At 42.2% G+C, this 26,228-nt stretch overlaps 1 protein-coding gene across 6 annotated transcripts in view; it reads left to right on the plus strand.

Moving 5' to 3' along the window:
- Nucleotides 1-26,228, plus strand: part of PDE4DIP (phosphodiesterase 4D interacting protein) — a 1,524,691-nt gene that overhangs the window by 1,372,969 nt on the left and 125,494 nt on the right. For all 6 annotated transcript variants that reach the window (XM_078686955.1, XM_078686929.1, XM_078686947.1 and 3 more), the window contains 2 exons: nucleotides 11,997-12,223; nucleotides 13,614-13,757. In XM_078686955.1, the coding sequence (XP_078543081.1) occupies nucleotides 11,997-12,223; nucleotides 13,614-13,757 (371 nt within the window). The remainder of the gene's footprint in view (nucleotides 1-11,996; nucleotides 12,224-13,613; nucleotides 13,758-26,228) is intronic.

The following is a 26,228-nucleotide window of genomic DNA, read 5'->3' on the forward strand; positions in this document are numbered from 1 at the left end:
GGGATTCTGGAAGGTTATTAATACCCCATGCTTCCAGGACCCAGGAGCAGCTAAAATAATTAACACGATCTTACCTGAACAATGGCATACCCATTTCCAGAGCCTCTATAATTATGCAGGGCACTCACTTCAGGGTGAAGGACCAAGGTTAATTCCAAATACAAAACTGGACTTTCGCCTGGAAGAAGTGGAATTGGCAATAGTGGGACTCTGCAAGAATAAAGCACCTGGCCCTGATGGGATACCGCCCGACCTCTACCTGAGCAACACAGATTTATGGGCCCCATTGCTCACGAGGGTTTTGAACGAGGCTGTGGTGGCAGGACTGCCTCGCTCTTGGTCAACAGCAACCATAGTCCCGATCTATAAAAAAGGGAATCGCGATGACCCTCAATGTTACCGCCCCATATCCCTCATAGACGTGACAGCTAAAGTACTGGGCCGTGTCATTTTACATCGTCTGCAGGAATGTTCTGACAGATGTTCAATATGGCTTCAGGAAGGGTAGATCCACCTCTGATCAATGCCTGAACCTGTATCTCCTGACAGCAAAATACACCATCGCTAGCAGTGGGACCATATATATGGGGTTCATGGATCTCTCCGCGGCTTTTGACCGTGTAAATAGAGAAAAACTTTGGTTGTTATTGTTAAGTATAGGAGTAGATCAACCCCTTGTAGACGTTCTAAAAACTCTACACTGGAATACGTCTGCAAGTGTGAGATATAACCAAGAGGGAAGTAGGACTGCCCCCTTCTTATGCACCAGTCAAGTGAGGCAGGGCTGCATCTTAGCGCCCTTCCTGTTCTCTATATATATTAATCTCCTGGAGAAAGAACTGCTTAAATTACATGTGGATTCACCCCAAATTGGCCATCGAGCGGTGCCGGTATTACTTTATGCCGATGACGCGGTATTGTTAGCCAGAACTCCATTGGGATTACAGAAGCTGATTGATGGTTTTGTCGAATTTATGGCCAGACTTGATTTAACGACAACTTTGGAAAAATCATACATCATGTCAACAGGTGCAAAAGACAAAGGGAAATTTACCTACAAAATTGGGTCACACAAGATTGGCCAGGTTAAGATCTTTTCATATCTTGGTGTGCTGTTTGACGATCAACTGAATTTTAACCCCCTGGTGGAGAAACACGCATCAAAGCTGGCGGCGTCAACAGGGGCCATCATGGGGTACGGGAGAAGACTGGGCAGATGGTCCCCAGAGCAAATTTTGAACTTGTACAGATCAATTTGTTGTGCCAAGGTCACATACGGAGCAGAAGTATGGGGTTTTATAGATAAAAAGTTACAACAGATCCAGGTAGAAGAAAACAAATTCCTCAGAAGAATCTTGAAACTGCCACAGAGCACTCCGGCCTATATTATTCACGAGGAGGTTGGAGAACCTCACATTGAAGACCGGATTAAAATAAAACCTCTCCTTGCCTGGGTTAAAATCTGGACTAATCCAGAAGCGGCCCTTACAAGACAAATTATAAAAGACTGTCTGAAACGTAACAAAGGGGGTCACATACCCTGGCTAAAGTATATAAAGGACACTCTGGAGGTAATTGGCTGTAAAAACTTCTACACAGACCCAGAATCCTTAACCGGTCAGAACAAAACCATGGTTAAAAAACTTTTTTCAGACTGGTCCCTTACGACTAGGGCTGAGATGGAAAGACATGAACCCACTGTTTTATCCTATTGTCAGCTAACAGCGAAGCAAGGAATGGAACGATATTTGAGGGTCATGCACAATGCTCAGGATCGTTACCATATGACCCGATTTAGACTAAATATGCTTCACCATTTACTTGCGTTCCCTTCTGGGTTCACTTTTACAGTAGAGGCGAAGGGTACCTGCGGCTGCGACACTAGGTCTCCGCAGGATACCCTTCACTTTGTTTTGTTATGTCCCCTTTATTCCGCCCCAAGACGTACATTTTTAGTAGGGATCCTGAAAGAAACAAAACTCAGACAAGCAAAAAAGGCTCTGAGATTCCTGCAGGAAGCCGCAGATGCCCATACGTTGCTTTGCATTACAAGTTTTATCCGGGTTGCATTGCGGCTAAGGAACACTAGAGAAATAAATGATTTTAATGTTTCCTAAATCATGCAATGTAAATTCCTCTTTTCCCTATCTTTATGAAATGCGTTTTTAGCCAAATTTTAACTTTTTAAAAAAAAAAAAAGTTTTTATATGTGTGTATATTGTGTATGTGCTTTTATGGTGTCTTTCTAAGTGCCGAATAAAGATTTATAATTGAAATTGAAATTGACTAGAGGGGTTGTGTTCAGAATAAATACATATATATTTGATATGCACCTGGTGTGGTGCTCTTTCATCTGATCATTCAAGAGATTATAGACTGGTAAAACAAGCTGCTTTACATTCCTTCAAGACTTAGCCTGAAGGCTGCTCTCCACAGCTACCACTAGGATAGCTTTCTATAAAGGTTGTCTTAAACCTACCATCAATAAGGGTCATTTGGACTGGTGCAAGGTGCCGACTAGACTAGTGGACATCATATGCCAGGCCAACTTCTCACAGCGGTGTACTATTTGTAGGTTGAGATCAACGCAATTATTAATGCCAACAATTTTAGGAATATGTATTTTAAGAAAAGATAGCATATCTGAACCTTCTGCGCTCTCAGGAATTCCATACATTTTTGCTTTTATTGAGATTTTCCAGTTGTTGTTTGAGAAAAGTGATTCCTTTAGACATCACCTCGACCTTATTTGATATATCTTGTACAACAAGTATTCGCTGTTCCACCTCAGTTACCCTGAAATCAAGGTTTGACCATTTCTCTTCAGTCCTCTGAAGCGTTGTATTTGTTTGCATCACAAAAGGCTTGAAGTGTCTTATTTCATCCATTAAAACCTTGAGTGTCAAAGATAGAGGAGCTTTTTTCGGCAAAGTAGGGTCTGTCTTTCGTCTTTTATTAATAAGAATGATAGAATCTTTGCGTGAATTTGACAGTCTCTCAGGCTAAGCCACAGGTTTCAGTTTGGAAGAGGGAGTAAAGTCCATACATGAAGACATAAAGATAGTCTTGCAGTAACCAAAGGGTATTTAGCCTATTCACATCAGTTAAACTGAGAAAACTCTTGAAAAGTATCAAAGGAGCGTTCCTACTGCTATGTATAGCAGACCACTGCTCAAAAAAGTGGCTAAATAACTCTCAAGAAAATTATTCCAATGTCGCTTACTTGCAGGCCAGTCAGACAGTCAGACAGTGAATTCTCCAGAATTAACCACCATCAGCAGTCTGCTCAAATAATGTGAGGGAGGCATAGAAGAAATTAAATTCCCCATCTGTGCCTCCAACATATGCATCAGGGATTATTCCTGCTACTTCTCATAGAAATAAAAGGAAACTAGTTTTTAGTATGAAATGAGAATAAATTGTGTGAACAAAACAAAAGCCATGAAAAAGTCCGAATAGAAAAACAAATCCAAGCTCCTAATTTGCCCTCAAAACCGCCTCCTCCTGACTATCAAATAAGCGCGACCACAAGGAGCACTGAGACAAATTGATGCATGCACGGAGTAGAAAATGGAGACTACAGACCCTAAACGGATTGAGAAAAGCACCTACACGCTCCTCAAATGATCAGGCGTTACGTGTCACCTCAGCGGTTGAGGAGAGTTATTCCCTGCATGGTTCTGACAAATGTCTCCGATGCTCTGGGAGACTTAGAATATGGCAGCCAGTCAGTCAAATACTCTTTATTCGATTTGTAAAATCATAAAAGGCATAAAAACATTTCTGTACACATATAAAATAATTTGATACATTTTCATAGTCAACTCATACAATACAATGGGTCAAAAGGATAAAAACACGTAAATGACATGGTTAAAAGTTAATTATGTCACAGACCATGGGGCGTTATGTAATTTGATCCTGGAAGCCGCCACTAAAAAATTAGCCACACAAAATGTAATGCGGATGCTGCTCAGAGACTGAAGTAAAACTAGTGCCAGCCTCACTTGCGCAAAGCCAGCCTCCCTCAAAATAGGCCGCAGGTATTTTTTCCTGATGTCCAAGAAAAGCCCGCAAAACATTACAAAGTGCATTGTGTCTTGGGTTGAAAATTGGTCACAAGAGCAAGGGGTGGCTAAATCTGGTTTGACCAAAGTAGGATAATTGCCTAAATAAAAATGAATCAAATCAAATCTAAACTTTATCAATAAAAACCTATGAAATGGCTTTGTGACAGTTATAAGGTATTGCTCAAGTGCAAAAAAAACTAAAAGCATATAGTGGGATCGCACAGTGGGTTTCAACATTTCCCTTTCCTCCCTGGCTAGGCTGGCCCTTTCCATAAAAAGTTTTTTGACCAAATTCACATCCGCCTTCCTGATAATGGCAGCCATCTTGTGAGCACTCCGACCACAGCCCCCACCCACGTTTTCCTTCTTTAAAATCATTTATTGACATCAATATTTCACTGCTCATGTTAAAATGAAAAGCAACAATGACACTGTTGAACCAGGTGAGGTGTTTAAAGAAGACAGAGACTTGGTACATCAACATAAGTCTTTGATGTTGCGAAATGTTTCAGAGTTTTTTCAACATCAATATTGACTCTTATACAATAATGGCTCTTTTGCATCTGTTAGAGATCCAACAAGGACACAGAATGTAGGCTCACATGGTTCAATCAAATGTGTGGAGGTTGGCATGTCACTGAAAGCTCAACCTAGACCCAAGCCTGAAGCCTAATTCTGGCTCAGTTCGAGGTCCTGTTGGAACGACGAGCCCATAATGAGCCAAGCTTTCGTGTGGCTTCTGCCTGCCTCGCTCTCTTTACCCAGGATGTGGCATTAAGGTCAGATTTGCCCACTGTAGAAGTGGGGAACAAGGTTCGATTCTCGCATCAGCTCAACACGTTTTGAATCTGGACAAATCACTTAGCCTCCCCCATGCCTACAAACAATTTGTGTGATCCTATTGAATGTAACTGGTAGTCCTAAAAAGTGCTTCGCCTTCTGTCCAGTTTGTGCTATATTTAATACTACAGAAAAATGTAATAAGAGGTAAAAACAAAGGCTTAACAAGAGGAATGTAAAATAGATACACATTTACTGAATGTAAGTAATTATCTTTATTGTATGATTACCTAAAATCATTTACAAATACATTGTGGATTACGTCATAAAACAAACATCTGATAATAAAAGATCTATAAAATTGTTCAAATGTATGTGACCCATATAAAATTTAAGAACGTCTGAAAGTGCAGCAGCAACATTATATGGGTACAGCAGACAGCTCAAGCTTTTTTATGTAGCAAATGCAGAAAGGCATCACTGGGCAAAGCTGAAAGGCATAGGTACGTGAGCAAGCGATGCTGTGTCATGCAAGCATGCATATAATTATTGTGTGCGAAACAGGTATATGATATTAATTAAAAACAGTGCTCCTCCCAAAGTAAAATATAGAAAGTAAAATAATAAACAGTGGTACAGGAGAACGGTGTATAGAATCATATGGTGCCAGTATTACTACCAGAACAGGGGATCAGCAGCTTATGTTTTTTGACTTGTTCATCGATTCTTGAATTGTTCGTAGAGTCCAATTCAATTCAATAAAAAAATCTTTATTCAAATTTCAAAAATTCATAAAAGCAACCACATTTTTACAAAAGTGTTCCATAAAATCCTCTTTAAAAACTTTACAAGTAAACATTTCAAGCTAGACAAAGTCAAAGGTTATCCATCATTTTGAGAGCTCGGGTAGCAAGTATTAGGAAAGTGCTGGTGCGGAAAATTATTTCTTTAGTGTCCATGGAAAGCAGAATCTGGTAGGAATCCCCCAAAGAAAGAGGTCTATGTTTTCTAAAAACTGAACTAAAAACCATTTTACATATTTTAAATAGTATTTACACAGGAATAAAAAATATAAGTCATTTTGTGTGCTCACTCCATCACAGGGACATGGTATATAATCTAAATTTGACCAATGACCCAAGGGAAAGCTTAATAAACTTCTTACAGTTCCTGCCCTTAGGCGAAACAAGAGGGATCCTTCCCAGTTAGACATTTGCAGAGTGAGATATAGTGGTAACGGATACCTAAACAACTCTCTACCCATATAGGCAGAGACTGTTAATTTCTTAGATTCCTTGTTGATTCTCTCTAACTTATAAAGTGCGTGTAGGGCTTCTTTTAAATCATTCTTATGTGTTAGCTCAATACTAGTTGGTTCCAAGAAAAGATAGCCTTTATTTACACTTCACAGACTTCTGAGAGACAAGGAATATCCATTCCTTTCTCGCACTTTAAGCAGTCACTTATAATCTCATGCGTTAGGATGGCTGATTTATCCTCCAAACTGAGAGCCAGAATAACGCCGGTCTTGTCCTAATAAAATCACAGATAAAGTGCAAGTTTAATTCCCTATGGCAAATGTACTCAGAGGTAGAAATCGGTACACCCAAAAGTTTCCTACAAAAACGATTTTCTTCTTGTTGGGTACATCGATTACTTGCCCAACCCCATACCTCCGCCCCATATATGGCCACTGGAACACATTGCAACTTACATTTTTTAAAATAACTTTAATAGCACCTGTCTTCCTTGGACGTGGGAGACTAAGAATTGAGTTGAGTGCCTTTGAGAACTTGCTTGTTGAGTGGGCCATGTGCCCAGTCCACGAGCCGTTCGCAGCAAAGACCATTCCTAAATATGGGAAGGTACGAGTAGAGGTTAATCTATCTGTCCCCACTAAAATGGAATTGAACTGGCGTTTCCCTGGCCCGCATGACATAATAAATGATTTTTCAAAATGTACGCGTAAATCCAGAACGTCCATATACTGTACAAAAGTTTTAATCAAAATATAGTTCAGGGTGCGTCCCATAAGGACCGCATCATCTGCGTAAAGAAGTACAGGTAATAGTTTCCCATTAATTTACGGGACGTCTGGAGTTTTAGTTTTAGGGAATTGCTCAGCCCATTATTATGAATAATAAAAAGCAAGGGTGCTAGGACGCACCCTTGTCTGACCCCTCTTCCCACTTTAATAGCACCAGAAAGAAACCTCCCCACCCATACCGATCCTAACTTGTGCTTTAACATCCGTATGTAAAAATGCCAAGAAATGTACTAGGGGTTCATCTAGTCCATAGTCTAACAAAATAGACCAAAGTTTAGACCTGTTAACTAAATGAAATGCGGACGATAAGTCCATGAATGCTAAATAAACAGGGCATGATCGAGCGATGTTATATTTACCAATAACTAGGTTAAGGTTCAGACATTGTTCTAACGTGCCCACTTTGCCTCTGAACCTAGTTGGCACGGGTCCAACATTCCACTTTCTTCCGTCCATTCCTGAACCCTGTTATATATTACTTGGCCCAAAATCTTCAGTGTGTTGTCGAGTAATGAAATTGGTCTGTAATTGATCGGATCAGATCTGTCCCCCTCGTTGTCCAAGTACCCGGTATCGGGGTTTCAGGTAAGCTATTAAAAACATTCAACAGAATCGGTGCCCAGAAGTCCAGTTTCCACTTTATTATACCAATGGGTAGCCCGTCGGGGCCCGGGGCCTTATTACCAAGGCTCTGTGCAATTGCCACTTCTACCTCCGACAACGTAATCTGTAGGCAACAGAGATGACCCTGCACATAATGTTCTATACCTTGTATTGGTGCAGCATATATTCTGGAGAAGTGGTTCTCCCATGAGTCACTTGAGATGGTGCAGCTGACTGGTGTCAATTGTCGGCCCATGTTGTGCAGGTCCCTAACCGTGGACCAGAATGAGTTACGATTCTTCCCATTAGCAGAATCAGCTAGCACCTCCCAGTGCTCACCCAGGAGAGAGTCCTTCCTTTCTCCAATTGTGATTTTTTACCTCTTCCTTGCTGTCCTTATATCCGAAGGACACCCATGATTGGAGGTTAGAGCCTTGCGTAAGTTCTTATTAGCTTCTGAGCATTTGTGGTCAAACCATCTAGGTTCTTTATCAGCCTTATGCTCTGGCACTGACGACAGGGATCTGATTACAGAACACAATTTCTTAAAATCCCCAATTATGCTCGAATGGTTACCTTTATTAGACAGACACGAGATGATTAAATGCTGGTGTCCTTCTATTACACTCAACTATTTTGCCACTATCTACTCCCCTCCATTTCAGTCGTAGATTATTTGTTGAGGGTGTTATATCCCTAGCTTCGTGAAAGGTGGTATACACGCAACGGGATGCTAATGTTAGTACAACTATCAGCGGGTTGTGGTCCCCAAAGTCCGTTGTGTGTACCTCAGCCGTTATTAAACGGTCTGCAAGGCATGGGGACAAAAAAATGTAATCAATAGTTGAGAAACAATCACTGCCTCTTAAAGTTGGTGCTTGCTGATTCCTCGGGGTTTGAACCAAATCCATTAAATTAATAAGGATCTGTTCACCAATAAAAATGTCTAATTCCAAACCCCTTCGCACTGTTGGATCTGCATGGGATTTATCCATGCCCTGGTATGTTTTTGGGATTTTAGCATTAAAATCCCCCCCTAGAAGGATCCCAATGCAATCATCTGCACCCTTGAGTTTATCTAAGGTTGATATGGTTTTAAAAAGCTCAATAAAATTCCTATTTGGAACAGTGTAAAAATCATTGTTATAAAAATTAATTAGGTATAGGGAAACCCGTCTTTTGTATTCCAATATTTGAATATTGGGGCTGGTGGTTGGTATCTCCTTGATGCTACCTCAGGAGGCTACCCTGATCCCAGTGAATAGACCTCCAGATGCATGCCCAAAATCTGTTTTAGGTGCTATCAGGCTAAAACAATGGTACCCATCGATATGTATATCATGTGTGGCCAATGTCTCCTGGAACATTATAATGTCCTTACCAGACAGTATATGCATCCAGTCTATATCAGTTAATCTTGATTCAAGGCCTGCAACATTCCAGCTTAGGATATTAAGATCAGAATCAATTATTGTTCTTTTTAGGTTCTGTGTGCTCTTTGGTTTTTTAGCATTAGTTGTTATTATTGGTCCCGTGGTACCCTCTAACTGTGGGTGTTGAGCCACTAAACTTCCTGGGTGTATATGCGTGAGTTCCTGAGTTTGGTCCTGGGCTTTGTTCTCCTTCGCTAAAATTGGTGGTTGATACACTGAGTTCTCCCCTATTGGGTGCCCCTCATAACCCTTAGCACTAACCAACCTATCCGGTTGTCAATCTTGTGTGTCTAAGTTGGAAAAGGCCTGTTCAAAGTGGTTGAAGGTCGGGACATTCTACTCATACCCTACCTGAGTTTGGGGAATAATTGGGTTGTTAGGTTTATATATGGGTAGGGACTGGGCGTTGCGATAAAAGAAACCCAGAGGTAATATGTGAATCCCATCCCTATTCATTTTTACCGTCCCAGCTCTTTCTAAAATTGTTCTCACTAAATCAGGGGACCCAACATTCAAAACTATGCAGTCGCCCCTGCTACTTTTATTCGATTTCCCTATCCAGGGGAGCCTACAAACCATTTTGTACTCATTGAATAGGTGCCCACCTAATCCAGTCTATGTATCTAATAGGTGAAGTGCTTTATTTTTCAGGGTGGTACAGTATTCCTCGAAATCGGGTGATAATGGCGGTACATTAGAAAGCACAACCCTATAGGGTGTGGACTCAGGGGGTAGGGTAAGATGTCCCATGATATAAGCAGCAGCCAAACCCCCCCTATGCGAGTCCCTCAAACCCTGGTAAATCCCCCCGGATTTTACTCCTGCCCATACGGCGCCGGGTTGTGCTATTTGGATACTACCACTATTTAAATTCGGAGCCTGTATGCCCCTATTAGTAACAACACCATTATCTGCCGAAATCATATTCGGATCAGCAGCCCGAAGTGCTCCTCGATCGCCCTGAGCTGATGTGCCCCCATTTGGTATTTGACTAATGGGTGTTGGCAATTTTTGTTCTATGTTAATTAGGCGAATATCAATGTCCACAAGTTTGTCTAATAGTGGATTTAATAGCGCCGTTAGCTTCCCCAGAAGTTTTGTTGATATACTGTCTTCCAGCTCAGCCTGGGAGAGCACTGCAGCATTTGAGTTTTTTAATATACTCGGACAAATAGGACTACTAACCACAACTTCATCTACATGGCCTTTTTTGCCACGAGCAGTACCCTTTGTTTTTGCTGCTTTGCTGGTTTGTTGTACCACAAGTGGTGCACCACCCGCCTTTCTTTTCCCTGTAGTCGCTGCAGCCATATCCCCCTTAGCTTTGTACTGTGATTGACGTGTGAACCTGGCCTCAATCGGGTTCGGTGATGATACTAAAGCTGATGCAATAATATTTGCAGCAGTTGGTACAATAGATGGAATGGGTAAATCTTCTGAAATTACCACCAAAGGCTCTAAGGCCACTTGTGGGGTACTGCCCAAACTACCTTTATCTAGGATACCTTCTATTACAATAATAGGCCCCCCTGTAGTGGCTTCCAAAGAGGCTCTACGTGTATCCAAAGAGAGTCGTCTTTGGGTAAGTTCTATTTCGTGTGTCAAGATTGATTCTGCCTTAATAATAAAGGCATCGAGGGTGCCCACAACCCCCTGGCCTCCTATCCCTTTGCAAGTGCCCCCACTCATATTTAGAATAGGCAACTTAGCAAATTTTAAAGAAATAAAACACACACGTTGATAGTTTTAAAAATTCAAAAGTCACTGACCATGTCCAAGTTCATTGGCAGAAGGGTACGTTGATTAAGAGATGAAAGATACGTGGCCCTGCCCTGCCCCTTTCTGCCCTGGATGGCCACAGACGGCCCGTCCTTTGCCCGGGCTTAGCCCGGCGTCACCCGCGCGTCCCGCGACGCGGGAGCTCCGGCGTCCTTTTGGGCACCACTTGGCGCGAAATGGGCGTGTGGGCGGCATCCAGCCGCAAGGAGCCTTGGGAGATGTAGTCTCCCCCCTCGGCGGCCGCGCACTAGATCGCAGAGGGCAGCGGCAGCGGGGGAGACCAGCAGAGACCAGCGTTGCGTGTCCTCGCGCCTTTATAGTGCCCCAGAGTGCCTCCAAAGTTCCACAGGCAGAAAACAGGAAATCCCAGGTAGGTTTTTGCGTAGAGCACCCACTCCATCGCTGCTCTGGCGTTCTTTTGGGCGCCACCTGACGCAAAATGAGCGTGTTCGTAGAGTCCTTCCAGCTGCAGCATAGAATTTGCCATTGCATGCAAAGTTCATCTGCACTGTGGTAGTTTAGATGAACATTAGGGCCTGTTTGCCTGACCTTACGCTGTTTACTGACTGGTTTTTAGAAAGTGGAACCAGAAAACCTGGATTGATTGCAGCTTCCCAACATAAATTGTGTGATCTTAGTCAAATATTTTATTCAACCACAACTCTTTTTTCTTCATTATCCCATTTAAAACACGATCAAATATGTAAGTTCAGACTACCAGGTGTATACAACTATCACTTTTAATAAGTACTTTTCACTGCAGTGCTAAAATGTGTCCAATTAATTTTAAAGCTTCCGCATGTTAAAGAAATACATTTTGAAGAGACTTCATAATATTTTATGTGATGTTTGATGTATGGTTTACAAGCAAATATTTTCAGGCCTAGTTCGTGCATGGGCTCTAAGATCCGAGCCAGACCGTTGGCTCAGCTCTCCTTCGTAATTTCTTGGTTCACCCATCTCTGCAAATATGTTACTTCAATCTAACACCCCTTTCAGTGTGCAGAACATTCAAACAATGAATAATACATCTAATAAAGGGTGAAAAATATCTCAAGGTTTGATTTTTTTTAAATTATTGTCAATAGAACAGGCCATAAACCATGCCCATGAGGCTAACTCTGACATACTCAGTTCAATGGCAATGGTATGATTATGTACTGGCATTATGATCGGACAATCAGTTATGGAGTTGGTAGAACATTGTGCTCTTAACTGCTTTAAAGCCACAACTGGTGGTTTAATGCTAACAGTAACTGTCATTACTTTTTTGCGCATTATCAGAGAATTGTTACAAGGACAAGCTCCTCCAGAACACCCCATCAGTACTGGAAGGCGATGCTCCAGATGGTTCATTTGCCAATAAGAATGGACGCCATGTCATTGGCCACATTGATGATTATAGTGCTTTGAAGCAGCAGGTCCAGGAGGCGAGAGGTCTGATCCCCAAGATGGAATCGCTAATGCAATTGAGTTTCAACATCCCTTTCTTGGAGATCCACGGCACAAAGGTACAACCTAAAAGGCCAGCATGATACCTTCTTAGGGCTTTTGGAGTTACACCACAACACTTCACACTTTATTTGCCAATGAGTGTTAGATTTACCTTTTCTAGAGGATACCATACAAGTAGCACCAGTTCTTTTGTGAACAGATGTTTGGCCCAACAGTGCAGTCAGGCTTACACAAGAGCTCTTGAGTGATAGTTGAAAGTTCATTGCATGTGGGCTTCTAGATACTTTAGGAAGACAAAATGCGACATTTTGAAAAGTAACTTTTGTAAAAATATTTCATAAAAATCCAACATTACCAATGAATTTGTATTAACTATTTTAAAATGCAAAATAATTAACTTTTTAACTGGTTTCTAGTTGGAGATAACATTATTTAATTTTCATATTAACTCCCAATATGTTCCTATGCAACAGCTAAATCTGAAACAGTGACAATAGCAATTGGGTCCTTGTCACTGAATGAAAATGTTTTGCATGCCTTACTTTTAAATACCATGCACACAGTTTTACTGGGCAGTAAGACATACTTGGAGTAGATTTAAGAATATAAAAAAGGAGAGTTTAGGCCTGTCAAAAGGGGCTCTTTTGATAGGTCGAATATGCTACTGGTGGGAGCTCTGCAGTGATGTTTTGCACTCTCACTCGTCCAAACAATGGACGTGATCATGCAAAAAGAGGCATTTTCCTACAAAATCCTTTCTGCCTGGAGGCTTTTATGATGTATGGCATTTTCCACCAATCAGTGATCCCTCAAGGAGACATATGTTGCTTCAACATGATTACCTAAAGGTTAAGCAATACAGTGGCTACAAGGAGTCGCCCTTAATTCTTGCAGCTTTGACGAAAGAAAGAGCGACCATAGTTTTCAGCTGTTAAAATCATATGTGCTAGGTAATGGACTTTGAAAATTCGATTTGACTTTTGAGGGATCCAGTTAAGCTTGCTAGTGATGCACACTTTAACAAGCCATTGGCACTGATGAGCCTGCATTGTTTTTCTTTATTTGTATATAATGAAAGAGTGAATAAAACCAGAGGTTGCTTATCAGCCCTGCAATGAAACGAAGTCCATTTACACGGATGGTCACATATGCATGAGCTGTCACTGAGAATGAAGAGAGCCATTGGTTGACACGGGCTGTCCCATTGCCACATATTGTGTGCTGTGGAGGCAGGAGAGGAAGCAAAATGAGTGAAGCCACTTGAAGACAACAATACCCTTATATGCAGTATCTATATTTGTATTTTGATGTTTTGGGGAAAACATGGAGCTGGCGAGACAGCCACAGCTTTTCCAGGTCTGACTTAATAATAAAGGACCTATATAGAAAAAAAATTGGTTTACTCCGTTTTTATCTATTACAATAAATTAATCTCTTGTTTATCAGGCATTGGATTATGGAAACATCCGTCAGTTGTTCTCGATCACAAAAATGCTCCACAAGATACTGGAAGAGTCAGCAGCACTTCTCACAATGTTCTGGAGAGCCGCCTTGCCCAGTACCCAAAGTATTACACAGCAGAAAAGAGAGGTACTACATTTATAACATGGTAGATTATCTATTTTTGGATTACCATTTTACAGTTTGAGGTTCTAATGTTGTAAGTGTGATAATTTAAGATGCAATGGGAAAGTGTTTGTGGGGGGTATGGGTTAAACAGATGCTCCCAAATGGTAGTTGTGGGTCCATCTGCAATGAATATATATGTATTCCAAATAGGAAAATATTTTCATACCTTGTTCTCAAAAACAGTGGTTCTGATCTAGGTTTGCTATCCCAGCTTGTTCAGCACAGTCTTATAGTGCGGAGGAAAATCTTAGATATCCGCTAGCAGATATAGAACCTAAACTTCTGTTCATTCATCTGGATCCCTAGGAGAAATAATTTTTTAGCATATCTAATGCTAGAAAGTAAGGAAAAACGAATCAAAAGCATCTTTTTAATAGAACTCTGTGATGATACCCAACTAAATCTAGCAGAACGTAGGATGAGCAGCTAAAAGGAAGTGGGTGAAATCTGCATCTTTCAAAATAAAGGAAGAGGTCACACAAAAAGTAAGAGACATTTTATACAATAGTTTCCACAAATGTAATGGCTGATGAAACCCAAGTGCATATAGCTACCACTTTCTTTTTTTTTTAAACTCTTTTAATTGTACTTTTCCATGATTAGCAAGAAACATCAATTTCTCAAATGGTACAAATATGATCAACAGGCACCACACATTTCTCAAGCAGGTACAGTAAATGCATCTTTCTCGTCAACGCAACACAGTACTACTATGGACACAGCCTTGGACTACCACTGGGATCCACTCCCTTCCTATCTCGGGCGACTGTACATCGGGACCTCTCACCTCCAAGAGCGTTGCTACGTTACTCGTCCCCTCCTGTGTGTCTTGAAGTTCAAGCCCATAGTACCGAAGCCAGGGGCACCAAATCTTAAAGAATTTCCACTGACACCCTCTCATTTTGTAAGTCACCTGCTCCGCACCCGTACACATGTCCATCCCTGTTTTCCACTCACTAAGGATCAGAATTGCTGGTGCTCCCCATTTCTTGGCTATATCCCTTTTGGCCACCATCATGCCTAGATTACACAGGCGAAGACTCCGTCTGGGTAAGTCTATGTCGGATAGCTACCACTTTTTGAACACATTGTCCATTTTTCAAAGAAGCTGGCAAAATGTGACAAGCTCACCCATGAACTGTTCCGATTTTTGATTTAGCGCGAAAGATGCATGTATGCAATTAAAAAGTAAACTGCTGTGAGTTATGCAAATTAAGCACAAGTCCAGAGCAGAGAACATCTAAATTAAGGATGACTAAGGTTTAACGTATGCCTATGGCTGCAGAAGAGATAACAACAGTGGAAGAAGGGCTCCTCTGCATGGATTTAAGACATTAAACTAGTGTAGTGTCTTGCAATATTTTAGAACTGAACCCTTTTGGCTCCTAATTGATTCCATAGAGCTGTGAAGTAAGTGTCAAAGTGCAATGCTATAACAGCATGTTTTAGAATGTTGAGTTCATAGTTACATGCAGCAGAATATTGGCGTGTAAGACTCTATGTGTTGCATGGGTATTGGCTGGTACTCTGGCTTGGAAGATGCTACAAATGGTGATGGTATAGGTGATACGTAACTCAAAGAACCACTGTGCTCTCCCAGAGAGTTTGCAGTGGTCCAAACAAACTGCTTGGGCGTGCCACATGTGTAGCTCTCTAAAATCTGAGTTGATGCTTCAGGCACATGGAGTGAAAGCATAGCTCCAACCGCTGTAAAGTACATGAAGACAATTTACACATTGATGATCGACAACCTGATGGTAAAGCAATACATAAAGGTCGAATGACTCCAAAACATCAGAATTTGGCAACACGCCTTCAACACCTCTATCCGCTCACGATGCATCCAGAGTATCCAACTACCTCCCTTCAACTCTGCTCCCAAGGACCACAAATGTGGCATGCCCCAAGGACCATCCCTCAATCCCACTTTGATCAGTATCTTCATGACCCCCTCGCAGTCATCGTCAGAACCCACTGACTCAACATTATCTCATACGCCAACAATACCCAGCTCATCCTCTCGCTCACTGAGGACCCCTCCAACGCCAGAACCAATTTCCACAACACCATGACCAACGTACCCAACTAGATAAGAGACAGATGCCTCAAACTCAACTCCGACAAAATAGATGTACTGATCATAGGAAAAAAACACATTCTCATTGGACCTCAACTGGTGGCCAGCAGAACTCAGACCAACCTCCACACTGACAGGCAATGGACGCAACCTCAGCATCATCCTCGACAGCCAGCTAACCCTGAAACATGAGTGAATACAGTTGCCTCATCATGTTTCCACACCCTACACATGCTCAGCAGAATCTTCAGGTGGATCCCAATCAATGCCAGAAAAACTGTGATGAAGGCCCTAATCACCAGCCACCTTAACCATAACAGTGCTCTCTATGCTGGAATCCCCACCAACCTCCTCAACAGACTTAAGACCATACAGAACACCACATCCAGACTCATCTTAGACCTTCGTAAACTGACTCACATAACCCCTCACCTCAGAGACCTCCACTGGCTACCCATCCAGAAGATATGCCAGTTAAAGATCCTCAAGCATGCATGCAAGGCCTTACACAACAAAGGACCAATATTCATCAACCATCGTATGAACTTCCACCTGCCTGCAAGAAGCCTGCACTCCGCCTCACTCACCGTTGCACACTGTCCCCACATCTCTTGCAGCCACAGCAGGGGGCGCTCCTTTCTCTACACCACCGCCAAGGCCTGGAATAACCTCCACCAACTGAAAAGCACACTCCCTGATGGACTTCAGAAAGCAACTCAAGACCTGGCAGAGGCATACCTCCATGCCCACATACCTCTAGGTGGTGATAGTGTTGTTCTATAGAAATACTGATTGATTGAGAAGTATATTATCGTTGCACTTACCAGAGCATCAACAAGTGGAGCTTTACCACCTCAATACCAGGCCAGGAGGCCCCAGAAGAAGCACAAAGGTTGCGCTTACTGTGCTGCCTGATAGCTGAAGTTGATGACCACCAAATTTGCCAGGTGTGGCTCAAAACAACTCCAGAGGTCTCCAGGAAGTAAAGGGCTCTGATGGAGTCTGGGGAGCAAGTCATTGCTGTCCCAAATGTCCATGATGACTCTGAGGCTGGTCCATCGCAAGGTCTCAGCAATAGAGCGAATGAGACATGCTCAGATGGACAATTGACAGAAGTAGAAAGAGCTCCAACCTCAAGGTCAGCCTCTCCCATAATTGATTACTATGTTACCCCCATCTTGAAACAACCACCACCCTTTGATACGGTCAAAAAGTAAAATGTTGGTGATATATTGTCTGTGTGGATGGAGACATTTGGGGGCAGATGTATCAAGCAATTTTTCAGTCGCAAACGCTGCGAATCGCAAAAAAACTGCGTTTGTGACAAAAAAATAGAGAAATGGTATGTATGAAAGAATTCGCATCGCAATATAGGGATCGCACAAATTGCGAATCCTTACGTTGTGAGACCATCTTTTCTGCGAATATATTTGCGATTTCTAATTTTGTGAGTTTTTATGTTTGCGATAATCGCAAACTAGAAATCGCAAATTAAGAAATCGCATTGACATGTATGAAAAATTTGCAAATTGCGAATTTGTGAAATTTGCATTTTTAGAAATCGCAATTAACACCAAGTGCATGCAGGTGGTAACCAGGTTGAAAGTATAAAAAGAAACCCACAATGCAATTGAAAGTTCCAAAATGGCTGGACTATACCTAATAGCCAGGAGGCTGCTTATCAATGCCCTTGCACAGAGGAGACAGAGACAGGAGCGAATATTCAGACTGCGCATCACGCTGTTTCAGCAGACTGAAGAGGACATCTATGATAAGTACAGACTGCACCCACACACCATCTTGGACCTCATGGATGAACTGAAACCTTTTTTGGAGCACCCAACAGGCAGGATACAATCAATTCCTACCCATGTGCAGGTATTGTGCTGACTGAACCTTCTGGCTTCAGGGTCTTTTCAAAGCGTCATAGCAAAAGTTGGTGGGGTGTCCCAGAGTGCTCTTTCCCATTCCAGAGTGCTCTTTCCCATTTTTTCCATGCCTTTTTGGATGCAATGCTGAACAGGCTTCACCATCACATCTACTTTCCAAACACCCAACAGGCATTGCAAGAAACAAAACTTGATTTTTACCTAATTGCACGTTTTCCCCATGTGATTGGCTGCATTGATGGCACCCATATTGCCATCACACCACCAGCAGCTACAGAATATGTCTTCAGGAATAGGAAAAGCTACCATTCCCTGAACATCCAGATTGTGTGCAATGCCAAATACATTATCAATGATATTGTGGCCAAAAACCCAGGCAGCACACATGACTCCTTCATTTTCCGACATAGTGGGATTCATGGACGTCTGAGTGCTGGACAGTTTGCAGAGGGATAACTGCTTTGTAAATATATCTCACACATCCATCCTTCCATACATTAGTATTGTCAGTGGAACATACACGTACTCTTACTTTCCTTCCATGCAGGTGACAGTGCCTACGCAGTGCGCGACTTCATCCTAACGCCATATTTAAATCCATCAAATGCAAGTGAGAGAAGATACAACAGGGCACACCGGTCAACGCGCAGCGTCATAGAACTCACATTTGGTATTTTAAAAAGCCGTTTCCGGTGCATACACAAAGGTGGAGGGGCATTGCAGTACAGGCCTGGAACATGTTGTAAGATTGTAACAAGCTGCGCGATGCTACATAACATGGCAATGAGGAAAGGCACAGACATTGAAGTGAGTGACTCAGACACATCTGATGATGATTGTATACCTCCCCCTGGCAGGGCAACAGCAGGAGTAGGAGCAGCGGCTGGACGCCAGAGACGGTCTGAGATCACACAAAATTACTTTTAGGTAAGAAAAGTAGTCTCACAACATATCTGTGTTTTGCAGGTACTGTGTTTAATCACACTTCATACACCTTATTGTATAATAACCCATGACATGTTACAGCACAGTCATGGCACTGTTCCATAAAGCAAAATACCAGACATATGTCTAAACAACATAGGAAAATGTAGTGCAATGTAGAACTTCACTTTCTACGGTGGCGGCTAGGTGCAGGGCGGTGTTCGGATTCTGTACTCTCCATTACAGGTGTATTAGCAGCACCATGTCTGCCACTTCTGCGCTGAGTGACTTGCGCTGTTGGATTTGGATTGTTACTACTCCTGCTAGAGGTGTCCTCACTGTCTGCAAAAGCCATTAGGGTGCTGGCACCAGAGTTGGCAGTTTGTAAGATTTCCACAGCACTTGTCACTTGATCCAGGCCTCTAGCAATGTTTTGAGTGCATTGACTCATCTCCCTCTGCATGGTGATGCTGCGCCTAGTAAAGTCAGATGTCACTGTACAGAGGCGGTTAATAGCCTTTGTGTAACTATGCATTCTTCCATGAGCACAATGAGCAGCCCTGTTTCTAGATTAATTTTGTGAGCTGTCTATTGATTGACCACAGTGCCTTATGTTGCAGGCGCTGCACACCAAGCATGTCCTGCTCCAGACCAGCAAATACTGTGGGTGTCTCAACATGCACACTGCTACTCCTGGATCTTTCAGCACTGTATGCTCGTGTTCTTCCTTTTGGGTTGCTGTTGGCCTTGGCTCTCACCAGAGACCACTGTGTCTTGGCCACTGTCTCTTGCATCCCCATGAATGTCCATATCATCCTCCAAAGGAGGCAGAGGAGGCACATGTCTGCGCTTCCTGCGCACAATTGGTGTGGACACACGTTCCTCACTACTTTCACCTTCTGTCCCAGATCCAACATGGACTTGTGATTCATCTCCCTCTGCGAGGTCCCTTGGTGCCCTTGATTGTGCTGTGGATGTAGAGTGAGACATATGAGTTTGTGTTTTGTTCTGCATCTTGGAACAAATAAAGCTTTCTGTTTTGGACTTCTATCAATCCTGACACTCTCATTTTGACTACTAACAATACCACAATGTGGGCCTGTGTTTCATTGCAACTATATCCTTGGTAAGACTACAACTCCCATGATGCATTTGGATATGTATGTAATGCAGTATACCTGGACTTAAAACTTATTTGCACAATGTACATCTATGTAAACTGTGTGCATGCATTAACTACCTACTTTTCACTTTCTCACATGCATCTTACCTTGAGCACTTGGAGAAGGGTCAGAGCTGTCAATATGTGCCACTCCACTGACACTCTCAGGCAGGAGAGTGGCCTCCACAAGTTCTTCATGTGGTGTTGGTTGCCCTGCAGTAGAAGTACCACCTCCAGTTTTTGTGCCTCCTTTAACCTTTCAGCCACCCTTTCTTTGGATCACTGGCGCATATCGTATCATCTTTTTCTTAATTCTTCGATGGTACGTGTGGTGACTCCCACAGCATTCACCTTCTGTTGTATGTCGAGCCAGATCTTCCTCTTTCTGGATTCAGGAACTTTCAATGCTTTTTTTTCAAAAAAGCAGTTCATGGCTACACACCATCTCCTCTATTAATACTTCCTGCTCCTTTTCTGAAAACGTATGTTTTCTTTTCCTCTTTTCGCAATCCATGCCCTCCTGTGTGCTCTGGGACTCCATTGCAGAGCTAGCAGTTCTGTTCAGCCTCCATACACTCTCCTAACTGCCACTGGTGTGGCTCAGGCAAGCAGGTGCAGGTGATCCCTCCCTCTTCTTGGTTGTGATGTCATCAACCTGCTCCTGCTTTGCAGATTCCTGTTTTTGCGATTTCTTAATTTGCGAATTTCGCAATTTAAGAAATTGCAAGGGATTCTGAGAATTTTTAGCGATATTTAAGAAATCGCTAATTAATTGTGATTTATTACATACATCCCGTTTTGCGAATCTGCAACTGCGAATCGCAAAATTTCGCAATTACAGAATCGCAAAACGGATTCTTGATACATCTGCCCCTTGATGATTTCATTGATGCTCTTGAAGAGACTAATAACAAAAAGAATATCAAGTATCTTTAAACATATTGCTGGTGAAGGTGTGAAAGAAGTCATAAAGAAAATGCCATGAACTGACAAAGAAGTTACATTCTGTCAGTTTACAGAAACGAAAAATCTAAATTTTAATCCAGAAACAAACATTGATTACAAAAGGGATATTTTCAGTCAGGAACACCAAGGAGTTGGTGCAACCATTGATGCATTTGTGGAGAGACTTCATACACTCATCAAACACTACAAGTTCAATTAATGTAATTATGAGGAAGCTATGCAACATAGAGTTATTGATAGATGCTTGTCAGATTCATTCAGACAACGAATGCTCAGAGAAACTCTCAGTCTGGAGAGGATGTTGATGGCTGCCAGAGCTGAGGAGCATGTTGAAATACAAGCCTCTGAGATGGAGGCCGGAAGTGCCCAGAGTTAATCAGCCATGAGCATAAAAAGTAAGCCTCAGCAAAAGACACAAAGTGCTGTCAACAAGTAAAAATAAGTTATGTTTTAGATATAGATTTTCGTTCCCACATGAAAATAAAAGTCCTGCCAGTGGACAGATATGTAATGGATGTGGGGAAGAGAATCATTTTGTGACAGTTTGTAAAGCGAAGGAGAAAGCAAGTGCATCGCGGCGTGATGACAAAATGGACCCCAGAACATACCAGAGGCACCGTTTGATGCAACCCCACAAGTTCAAGGGGTGATATCATTTGAGGCAAATTGACCCTGAACAAAGTCGATTGTCATCTAAATCATCGTCAAACTGTTCGTCCACCTCAGTATCTAGTGAAAGTGAGGAAGGTGGTTGCCCCATGCCAATGTTTACCTCGGAAACAAAAGCGCATGTCGGACTAGCCACATGCAAGGAGAAATGTCAGTCAAAGAAAAGTCGACATGTCAAAACACCAAAGTCATGCAAACATTGTCTGAAAAGAACATAAAAAATAGAGGACTGCTCTATACCATTCATCATCAACGTGGTGCATCGATGAGTATAATGCCTGAAGAGAAATATCATGAATTGTCTCTATTACCTTGACTTATGCCATTGAAAATCAAAGTGTACACTTGGGCTTCATCAATTCCCATAAAAAGTCAAGGTTCATTTGTAGTGACATTGAAACACAAGAAAACTAAGGTGCAAGCACCCCATCCATGTGCTCCAAGGTACAGCAGCAAGTGCCTGTCTGCTCAGTTTGAGTCCCACCGCTCATAAGGGACTGTTTTCTGTGAATTACAACTTGAGTGCTCACCACGTGAAAGTACATTAATTTCCTCCATTGTTTCATGGTTTGGGAAAGCTAAAAACTATGAAAGTACAGTTACCCATTAATGAAAATGTCTGTCCTGTTGATCAGAGACACAGGAAAATTGGTTTTCATTTACAATAAGCTGTTGAAAAAGAACTTGAATTATTACTTAAACATGACATTATTGAGCGTTCAACTGGGACGACACCATGGGTTTCACCCTTGGTGGGAGTGCCCAAAAATGACACTGAAGGAGCTGTACCCATATGAGATGACATGGCCAAGCAAACAAGGCAATTGAACAAGAACGACATCCAGGTCCACATATGCTGACATGATAACACAACTAAATGGTGCAAAGGTTTTCTCTCACCGTGATTTAAATAGAGGATATCGTCAGTTGGAACTTGAAAAAAATTGCAGGTATATTACAACCTTCTTTACACACAGAGGTCTGTTTTGATATAAAGACTCTATATTGGTATGTCTTCGATTGCAGAACTTTATCAAGATGTCATTTGATGTATGATACAGCCAATTCTGAATGCATTCAACTATAGTGATGACATAATGATTTTCAGAGCTACACAAAACGAGCATGATAAAGCTCCCACTCAAGTGTATTGCTTACTGACTGATGCAGGTCTGACTTTGAATGCAGATAAGTGTGAGTTACACAAGACTAAATTAAAATTCTTTGGCCATATCTTTTCTGATTGGGGTATGACAACTGGTCCTGCTAAAGTACAAGCAATGTCTAATGCTGATCCCTACAACATGTTTCGATGATACATTCATTTCATGGCATGGCCAGTTACTGTTCAAGATACATACAAGACTTTGCGACCATATGTTGTCCCCTATGAGAGCTAACGAAGAAACATGTTTCCTTCTCATGGTCAAAGGAATGTGAGAAAAGTTTAAAGAAAATCAAACATGTCATATAAACTGCTACTGAAATGGCTTATTTCAATGCAAAACTTGACACAGAGGTTGTTGTTGACGCTATACCTGTTGGGCTGGGCGCTATCCTGGCACAGCACAACAGACATGCTTGAAGGCATATCGTGGCATTTGCCAGTACATGTTTGTCCCAACAGAAGGTGCTTGCTCTCAACCCAAGAAAGAACGTTTGGCTGTAGTATGGGCTTGTGAAAATTTCTATTGTTCCTTTAATGCTGGTCACTGATCATAAATCTTTATTGGCCAATGTTGGCAATCCAAAAGCCAAGATGCCTCCTCGCATTTAACTGTGACTCTGGTTACAAGAATATGGGTACACCATTGCACATTGTCCAGAAAAGGATCAAAACCCTGCTGAATACTTTTTCAGAGTGCCCATACAAGGTCAAGGTACTCCATTCAAGACAGCCGAAACCTACATTAATTTCATTGGAAAGTTAAATACGCCAGCTGCCATATCGTTATCATCACTGCTACAAGCTATGATGGTCACATTCTGAAATTGTCGTGGAACCGTCATGCTCAACCTCTCACCAGTGATAATAAATACCAAAAGTACAAAAACGTTAAAGAGGAACGGTCTGAAAACTCAGGAAGAAGTTATACTGCGAGGGTCAAGAATCCTAATTCCTGAGAGTTTAAGACAGAAGATAATTGAACTGCCCCACAAAGGACATCATGGTATTGTTGTCACCAAGAGAGCTCTCTGAGATTGAGCTTGGTTTCCATATTTAGATGAGAGGGTTGAAAAGGGACTCAAGGCTTGTCATCTTTGTAACTGTCTCTCTATGAACATTACTCAATATACTCTTACCATGTCACAACTCCCTAAGCATGCATGGGAGAGAATAGCCATCGATTGCTTTGGTCCACTTGACAATGGACATCATTTGATGGTAATCAATTCATGAGCGAGTCATTGAGAGACATGACAGCAATTTTGCAATAGGCTGCGTTTCAGCCCTACTGAAGTCTGAGAATGGCTCGCCATTCAAAAGTAGAGAATTCAAGGATTTTCAGGAGCATCTTAATATAAAGCATCAGAAGAGGACACATTTGTGGCCGCAGGCCAATTGTCTATTTGAGTGTTTTATGAGTACGCAAAAAGAAGCAGTACTTCCTGTAACTCTTGAGAGGCTTAATTTGCAAACTATGTTGAATTCCACCCTACAAACACACTGTTCAAATTGATTATTAAGGAAAAGATGAAAGCATATGCTGACTAGAGGCAACATGCAAAAAACATTGACTTTAAGACAGGAGAACTAGTGATCGCCTGTCAACTGCAAAGGAGAAAATCTGATGCTCCATATGATGCTGCACCTTTGCACGTTGTGTCCACCAAGGGTCATATGGTGAATGCCCACCGTCCTGGGAAACCTGTTACCAGCAACTCTTCTCACTTTCAGCATTTGATTATTCAGCTTTCTGATTCAGATGGTGAAGGAAGGCCTGAACCTGAGAACCCAGCGACTGCTGTTACTTCTCCAACATCTTCAAAGACCTCCAACAGTGAAGTTGACAGCTCCCAGCCTCTAGTAACCAGATCAGGCCGAGTAATTAAAGTGTCTAGAAAGTTGTTTGAAGAAATGTGATTGTATATATCTTTAGAGCTTTGTAAAAAAAAAGTCATTTTCTATTTAACAGAGGGGGAGGTGTAGTGTCTTGCGAAATTGTAGAACAGAACTCTTTTAGCCCCTAACGGATTCTTTAGAGCTGTGACGTAGGTGTCAGAGTGTAATGCCACGAAAGCTTGTTTTAGAATGTTGAGTTCGCAGTTACATGCAGTAGAATAAAGACATGTAAGACTAAGCTCCATGTGTGGCTTGATTATTGGCAGGTACCCTGGCTGGGAACTAGCATCTTCTCAGAGGACATCAATCTCCACCGTCCTAATCTTTTTGGATGCAGAAAAAGTGTTCAGCCAGTTCTACATGTGCTTTGCCTCCAAAGTAATGAACAAAGAGGTATGCATCAATAAGTACCAAAGCACACATTAGTAGGCCATACAGTGATGCTAAATCAAGTAAAAGTAAAAAGCATAAAGTAGAAGACAAATATAGTCTGTGTTCTTCTTTTATGCGTAGTTTTTATTCCTTGTGTACATCACAAATCTTGAAACACATAGCACAAATAGAGGCAGCCGATGCGTGTTTCGTCCTTTGGACTTTTTCAAGGCTAGAATGTATTCTCCAAGAAGAAAAAGGCCAGACCGTATTAAATAAGTTGTTTGTATGTCAAAGGTGCTGAGTCCAGCTATGTATATGCTTTTGCAAGCAATCTTGCTTAGAAGAGACGTATGTTCTGCACAAATAATGAAAAGTGCATGAGGACTACTAGTCCCAGATCCAAGAACGTCATAAAGTGAACACCTAAAAAAGCATAACTGGTGGATTGCCTCCAAAATCCGAGGCTGAGACAACGTCTAAATTAGTAACAATCACAAAGGCCGTGCTAAGCCTGTTTAGCATCTGGCGTGGTGTGGTAACACTACGCCAGACGCTGCTCATGCAATTTTCATTGTTTGTGCAGAACATACGTCTCTTTTGAGCAAGTAAGTACCTGGACTCAGCACCTTTGACATGCAAACAGGACAGTCCCTGCCCCAGCTGCCACTGCTGAGGAAGTTCGAGGCCCTCCTCCACCCGCAGGCTTCCACCTGCGCCTCATCCCTGGTGGCCTGTGGTAGGCCGTAAGTTTGTTAATCTTCCGCCTTATTGTTTTTACTGTATTGCCTGTATTTTCTTTGTTGTTCTGTGACTGCTGTTGTCTGTCTTCCCCCGCTGCCTGTACGTGGTCCTTGCCCTATTTCTTTCCTTCTGTACCCCTCGCTGCCCCGTGTCCCTCTTCCCGGTTTTTCCCTTCTCTTCCCCTCTCTGCCCCGTGCCTCTCTGCCCATTTTTGCCTTCTGTTTCCCAGCTGCACCGTATTTCTGTGTCCTTTTTGCCTTCTGTGCCACTCGTTTTTCACTGACTTCTGTGCCCTTTGCATCCTGTGCCACTCGCTTCCCCTTCGTTTTTGTGTCCTTTTTGCCTTCTGTGCCACTCGTTTTTTATTGTTCTCTGTGCCCTTTGCATCCTGTGCCACTCGCTTCCCCCTCATTTTTGTGCCCCTTTTGCCTACTGTGCCACTAGTTTTTTATTGATTTCTGTGCCCTTTGCCTCCTGTCCCACTCACTTCCCCCTCGTTTTTGTGCCCCTTTGCCTTCTGTGCCACTCGTTTTTTATTGATTTCTGTGCCCTTTGCCTCCTGTCC

This window comes from Lissotriton helveticus, chromosome 1_1, assembly GCF_964261635.1.
Source record: "Lissotriton helveticus chromosome 1_1, aLisHel1.1, whole genome shotgun sequence".
In the NCBI taxonomy this organism is placed as follows: Eukaryota; Metazoa; Chordata; class Amphibia; order Caudata; family Salamandridae; genus Lissotriton; species Lissotriton helveticus.